Below are 7052 nucleotides of genomic sequence, written 5' to 3' on the forward strand. Positions count from 1 at the left end.
CAATAAAAGTAAGTGCATTTAGTTATTTGTTGGCTCCACCGATAACCTCATAACACAAATATGTCCCTAAATAATCAGCATCCTTGCATATGTTTAAAATATGAAAACCGACAAGTCACTATTGTGTGCCTAGTGGCGGCGCTCCTATGCTCTGGTTGGCCCGGTGTTATCTGATAGCTTGACTCCACATCACGTTCGGTCCTCAGTCTCCGTTCGCCCACCCACAGCCATGGACGGAAACAAGCACATCTGCGGCATCAAAAAGTCGAGCATTTTCCGCAAAAATAATCTAGTTGAGACCCAGTTTGCTGACCTGGGACGGTCGGAAGATGGAGATTACATTCGACGCCTGGCCTACTGCAAGATCGAGGGGCCGCATAGGCCGGGGCTGATCTATGTGCCTGGATATTTTGCACGAATGAACATCGCCAAAGCCAACATTCTGGAAGAGTTCTGTGCGATGCACGGTCATCCATTCGTCAAGTAAGTGGAGACATTTTAACGTAAAACGATGATACAATTGAGGAATGCGGAAGGATAATGCTATTTAGAAAAATCATCTAAGCTAGCAATGATCTTTTTAAATGAAATTTTAAATCAAACATTTACTTGAAATGTGGTAGTCAATATTTATGAAGTTTATGAATTCATACCACTCGATTATATAAAGCCATTTCCTTCATGTTGACGAGTTACGGATTGAACGCAACTAGAGGAACAGTTAACTAACTTCAAACAATGCTGCTAACTTGGCGATTTCGCGGCCTTATTCGTTTGAATCGTGTTCCGCCTCGTCTTAAACGGTCCCATTGGGAGCTTAACTCGACACTTAAAGTATTTTGCTATGATATCGTCTGGCCGTCAGCGCTTCTCAATGCTAATTTGTAGCTCAAGCTACAAATTTTCCAACGCAGCTCAAAATGTTATCTTTAAAGTGGATCATTCTTTTTCAGACTGACAAGATGTCTGTCAGTCAGACAAAATGGCTGTCACAGGACAGCAGACACTCACTTACGCTTCCATGACACGTCGGACATGTCTAAATCGATTTAGAGAAATTTGTCGTCATGCGTTTTTCTCGAGTACTATTCACCTTCTGCAAAAAAAAACGAGCATATATATGATTTTAGCTAGCACTCCTATATTTACAATTTTGAATGTTGCCTTCATGCTATGATGAAGCAAATCCATTTTGCAAAATCGGTTTGACTTGTGTCATGGAAACGTAGCCAGCGTGCTCCTTCCGGGCGTCGCTTCGCCGCGTGATGTAATATGCTGCTGTCAGATGAGACCGTGACAATTTTTAACCTGGTTGTGTAGGCGCCACTTTTACGTTCACCCCTGAGCTGTTTTTATTCGTTTTAATCATATGCTGGTATGACGCAACTCCTGGAAAACCATGTCTTATAGAAGGATTTTTAGCAAATATACAAATGTTTGGTAGGCTAGTGCTGAGAAGATTCTTTCTCAATACAAATACGAGTTTTTATTGTACCACTCATGACCAATGTGTCTCATATTGCGATAAAGACACATGCTTTTGCCTATCAAGTCGAAATTATTTTGCGGCCCTGGTGAAGCACTTGTTAAGGCGTTCGTTCAAGGCTCGGGAGGACCCAGGTTTGAATCCCGGTGTCCCCAGCTGCGTCAATGGGAGCGGGGTAGGCTCGCGCAATTGCCGTTGCTGAAGGAAGGAGGAAAGGGAACACCTCAGTAATTGGGAAATTGTCAGAGGGAGAAATGCACAAAATTAGACAGCTTGATAGAAGCTCGATTTATACATAACCGACGAATTTTACACAACAACCTAAAAAATAGCTCACAATAGCCGTGTTTACATAGGGTTAGTTGCCAGGTAGTGGAATTCCGATACCGAGACATTTATTCCAGTAACGAGACATTTCAGGCAAACTCCGCTAGTTCTGAAGACCCATCCGGCCTTCTGGCCGGAACGAACCCTCTGACCTGCCTATATGGCCACACCACACTGGGGTGGCCATATAGGCAGGTCAGAGGGTTCGTTCCGTGCGCGTGCACCGGACGCACCGGCATCTACGTCTTGTCATCATGAACTCACTGATAAACGGTTCTGCAGACTCCGGCGTATCTACCTCATGAGGTAGATACGTGCACGCACCAATAGCACCGTTTAGTCACATAATTCTGCCGATCAGTGCAGTGACCTGACACTGCTTTATACCTACCTCATGCTGATGTAAGCTGCCTACGATTCTGAATGAAGCGAACTGATAATTATCTTTATCTCCCTCTCTCTTTGTCTCTGCCTATTTCTCTTTCTTTCCCTTCTATTTCTTATTTCTCTTACTCTCTCTCTCTCTCTCTCTCTCTCTCTCTCTCCCTCTCTCACTCTCTCACTCTCTCTCTCTCTCTCTCTCTCTCTCTCTCTCTCTCTCTCTCTCTCTCTCTCTCTCTCTCTCTCTCTCTCTCTCAGGTATGACTCGGAAGGTGTCGGGCAGTCCAAGATGCCCGACTCAGCACAGTTGAGTTTCAAAAAGTGGTACGAAGACGCCTGCTATGTGATGGAACATCTCACCGATGGACCCCAGATGATCATATCATCCAGTAATGGAGGTAAATTCGCCTGTATATGTGTTGTTATATCAAAACGCCCACGTTTTGACGTGATCGTTTAGAGTCGTGCCCTTGAAGAGCTCAATGTCGGCCTAGGCACCACCGGCCCATACCCTTGTGCCAGCTTAATTTGCAATTAACGTATTGTCATTGATTGTTCGTTTCAGTCGCAAGCTTGAGTAAAGCTTGGAAAATTTTGTGTTTATTACGTCAAAAGCTATGATTGAAGAACCAAAGTCAATGCTCCACAAAACTTCTTAGAAATGTATTTATTGTCATGACCTATGTAAAATAAGCATCGGAATATTAAACAGTATATTGCATAACAACACGCAACTATGAAAATTATCAGCTAAGACAATATTAAATACCGTAAAACGGGGTGTTAAGGGACAGTTTTGAGGTGTTTTGTTACATAACTCAAGAAGGGTTGGATATAGAAGCATCAAATTGTCAGCATTTTGTGTGGAATTTGGTGCTTTGCATGCCTGCCACATTGAAGTTTTTAAGATTTATACCTGCATATTATTTTTTATTATTTTTCATCACTGTCCCTTAGCACCCCAATGTGGGGTGTTAAGGGACACCTATAGTAATCCAAGAAATGGTCATCAAATGCCCACAATTGGGGTGTGGAAGGCCACACAATTTATTTATTGAAATGTTTTGCATATTCTGTCACAAAACAAGTCTGGTTCATTCACCACTAATGACCTTTTAGCCAATTACATGTAATGCAGTTTACGCTTCTGGAAAATGTGCTAATTATAAGGTAAACAGAACCAAAAAGTACCTTCTGTCATCAATAAAAACCCGTGTTGAAGCTAGTCACTTGGCATTATGTTGCCCCCTTTGTTTTAGCCTTTTTATGATGACATCTTATTTACCTACATCAGTCTCCATTGACCCATCATTGTAAAAGAGTGTTGAGATGCTTTGTTATATAACTTAAGATGTGTTAGAGATAAAAGGATGAACTTGCCAGCATTTTATGTGGAATTTGGTGTTTTCCATGCCTACTGAAAGAAAATTTAATGAAATTATATTTAGATATTATTTTTTATTTTTTCTTCCCTGTCCCTTAGCACCCCACATCCACCTCAAAATATGCATGTATCCGGAAAAGAGGAAGAGGATGATGAATGAATAGGTGGATTTGCACAAGTTTTTCAGGAAACATGTGCAATACATGTGATAATACACCTATGCATTCATTTTCCCTGTACACCCACTAGTTTATGTTGTACACACAAAGTTTTGGAGATGTTTCAATTTTGTGAAAATATAGCATGATTTTCAAATCCATTTTTGAACCAAATCAATTGCATGAAAAACCATACCATTTTGTCCTATGGTCAAGAACAAAACAGTGTCAACTACCACACTGAAATTTTTATTGAACCTTCTCAAATTAGGAAGTTAATATCACTCAAAGTTTTTCCCATGCAACTGTCCCTTAGCACCCCACTGTCCCTTAACACCCCATTTTACGGTATAACGTGCTCGCCTAGTGTATATGATATTCTTCAGTTACTAGCTTAACCTAGCCTGGCCTGACCTAACCTAACCAGCCCATAATCAATTTTTCAGACAATTCGTGATGATCATAGATTATTTCATTTTCCTATTTCATCACAATTCGTGATGCTCATAGATTATTTCCTTTCATTTATTTTTCCTTTGAGGCATTTCACTCCCATAACGCCGTGCCGTTTTCTGCAGCGTGGATGGCCACTCTGTTAGCTGTAAATTATCCGGAGCGAGTCCACAGCCTGCTACTGATTGGTTCGGCCGTAAACCAGTGTCTCGATGATGACGTCTTCGAGAACATCGTCTCCTCGCTGGACGAAGAGGTAGGAGGCGAAGCTGGACAGTGGACACTGATGTCAGTGAAAGAGGTTAAAAGTTGTGGTCGAGGCGGGATTAATGTCGAAGCCAAATAAGTTATTTTGCAGTTTATCGATTTATCAATGCCATTGTCAACTAACAACACTTAGTATAGTTTGCATCACCAATTTGCGTGAATTGCATGACAGGCGCTGACCTCCGCTTTTCCATCTCTCTTTCTCTCTCTCTCTCTCTCTCTCTCTCTCTCTCTCTCTCTCTCTCTCTCTCTCTCTCTCTCTATCTCCCTCTCTCTCTCCCTCCCTCTCTCTCTCCCTCTCTCTCTCTCTCTCTCTCTCTCTCTCTCTCTCTCTCTCTCTCTCTCTCTCTCAGACGGCAGCTCGGGTACGCGATGGTAAACCGATCCGTTTCAAAGCTAACTGGGTGGGCGAAGTAACCGCCTCCAGACACTTTCTCGATGAAATGAAGGCGGTGCGACTGAACGAAGAGCAGCTCGGCAGTATCCGCTGTCCCGTGCGGATTGTCCATGCAATCGACGTGAGTTGGGCATTCAGTGTAGAGGGGATCAGGGCCAAACGGCATGACTGTAGAATAGCTGAATAGTTATTTTCAAGGAGGCCTTGGGAAGAGCCCGATTGAGATATTGCATGGAGGTTTGGTGGGGTGTCAGGACAGCTAAACATGTCATGCCTTGCAGTTCAGTTAGCGCAAAAAACGGTGTCTATTTCAAATTTTACCTAGCTGCACTAGTTGAATGAGCCAATCTTCGAAGATAATTCAACATCTAGCTGGCGCTAAATGTATAACCTTTTTCATGCAAATACCCTCGTATGTTCATTGTTCATATGACATCGGTAAGGGCATGGTTCTGTTGGCTGATATGCATCCATATCCACACTCCACATACTCGTATGATAGGAATGGTATATTCGCAGATGTCATATCACGCACTGGGAATATGTCATGTATGATGTGTCATATGTGCTATATATGACAGATTTAGAATATGTCAAATGTGATATGTCATACATGTCATGCATGACACATCTTTGCTCCTCTACCTGTACACAGATTAGCAAAGGTCTCCAAAACCCCAGACGTGACCGCATGGTTTCGCGCTGACCTGGTTTCACACTGACTCCCATCTCTCTCTCTCTCTCTCTCTCTCTCTCTCTCTCTCTCTCTCTCTCTCTCTCTCTCTCTCTCTCTCAGGACACCTCCTCCCGTTGGGAGAACACCATACAACTGATGGAAGCCATCGGACACGATGATGTCCGCATCTACCTCAAGAAGAGAGGCAACCACCGAATGTTGGATGACGAGGATCTGCACCTGCAGATCAGGGCGGTGGAGGAGCTGCTGGAAAACTACCCGGTTCCGGACGGTCCGGCGGGCACCAGCAGACTGTAGAGGTCATCCGAGTGTCGGTAGATTTCACCGGAGGACGGTGGAAAGATCGATGGAAGTCTGTAAAGATCATCCATGGAGTCGCAACTCAATAGATCCTTTGGAGGATGGGGTTGAAGTCAATGTAGATGCATGTAGAGATCACCTATTGGAGTCGAATTTCGATTGGTTACTTTATAGGATAGGGTTGAGGCAGTGTAGGGCTCTGTAGAGGTCACCATTGGAGTCGAATTTCGATAAGCTACAATAGAGGATAGTAGCGGTCAGTGCGGGTAGAGGTTGGTAGAGGTGTACTGTAGGTACACTGAAGATATGATTAAGTATGCCGCTGTTCGGTAGGTTACCTCAGAGCGCGATGGTGCAGCCAGCGTGTATAGTGTTAGTGTACCTATATGATGCAATGTTAATAGGCTGACTTGCCTGACTGAAGAGCGTCACTGTTATCATGGTCGTCAGACCTGAAAGGCAGTTAGCATGCCAGGAACATGCTGTTAATATGCTGTTAAAGTGGTTTGCTGTACTGGTTTGGTACTCCTATTTAGGTATCCATTTTGTTCATTTTTTGGTGCCATTTACCAGTCTGAGTTGCTCGGTTTCTTGTAATGAAGCCTTATTATGGGTTCAGTGCAATGTATTTGGTATATTTGTAGATATATAATATCGTGTTAAAGGGACTATCCCACCTTCTAAAATGTTGTTAAAACCAGTTAAATTGTGCCCGACTTTATAGATTGGATGACCAGGAACACGGTTCTGGCATTTATTTTTCATTAAACATCTTAGGCTTCCCATATTCCAAACACAAACTTTCAAATATGTGACGTCATAGCCCAAAATTTCCTCCTTCCCCAGGCCACATTACTGTCATAAAGCTGATTCTTTTTACTCTGTAGGCACCACAACAAAGTTCAGACCAAGTTTTAAGCGATTTTTTCAACGAACAAACCCATTTAAATCAGAATGACTAAAAACGATGTGACGTCACACTAACGGTCGCTCCATGTTGAAGATAGGGCCTTGTACAAGGCCCATTTTCAAATGAAGGGAACGAATTTCTTCAACACCAAGAGGCCGCGGGGTTTGCAACCTAGATAGATAGTGGTTTCTGAACCTCGCCGCAAACTTGGCTATCTCAACTCAAACCCCATGTTAAAGGTGGGATAGTCCCTTTAAGTGTATGCGTACTAGATCTAGATATGGTGACACAC

At 43.0% G+C, this 7052-nt stretch overlaps 1 protein-coding gene across 1 annotated transcript; it reads left to right on the forward strand.

Moving 5' to 3' along the window:
* The first annotated feature begins 215 nt into the window (after window positions 1-215).
* On the forward strand, window positions 216-6582 carry LOC122375712 (palmitoyl-protein thioesterase ABHD10, mitochondrial-like). The gene is made up of 5 exons (XM_043355209.1): window positions 216-483; window positions 2453-2592; window positions 4315-4445; window positions 4810-4974; window positions 5650-6582. Exons 1-5 carry the CDS (start codon window positions 230-232, stop codon window positions 5845-5847), a joined length of 888 nt encoding a protein of 295 aa, XP_043211144.1. The 5' UTR covers window positions 216-229; the 3' UTR covers window positions 5848-6582.
* The last annotated feature ends 470 nt before the right edge of the window (window positions 6583-7052 follow it).

This window comes from Amphibalanus amphitrite, unplaced genomic scaffold (genome assembly GCF_019059575.1).
Source record: "Amphibalanus amphitrite isolate SeventyFive unplaced genomic scaffold, NRLGWU_Aamphi_draft 001901F_arrow, whole genome shotgun sequence".
Lineage (NCBI taxonomy): Eukaryota > Metazoa > Arthropoda > Thecostraca > Balanomorpha > Balanidae > Amphibalanus > Amphibalanus amphitrite.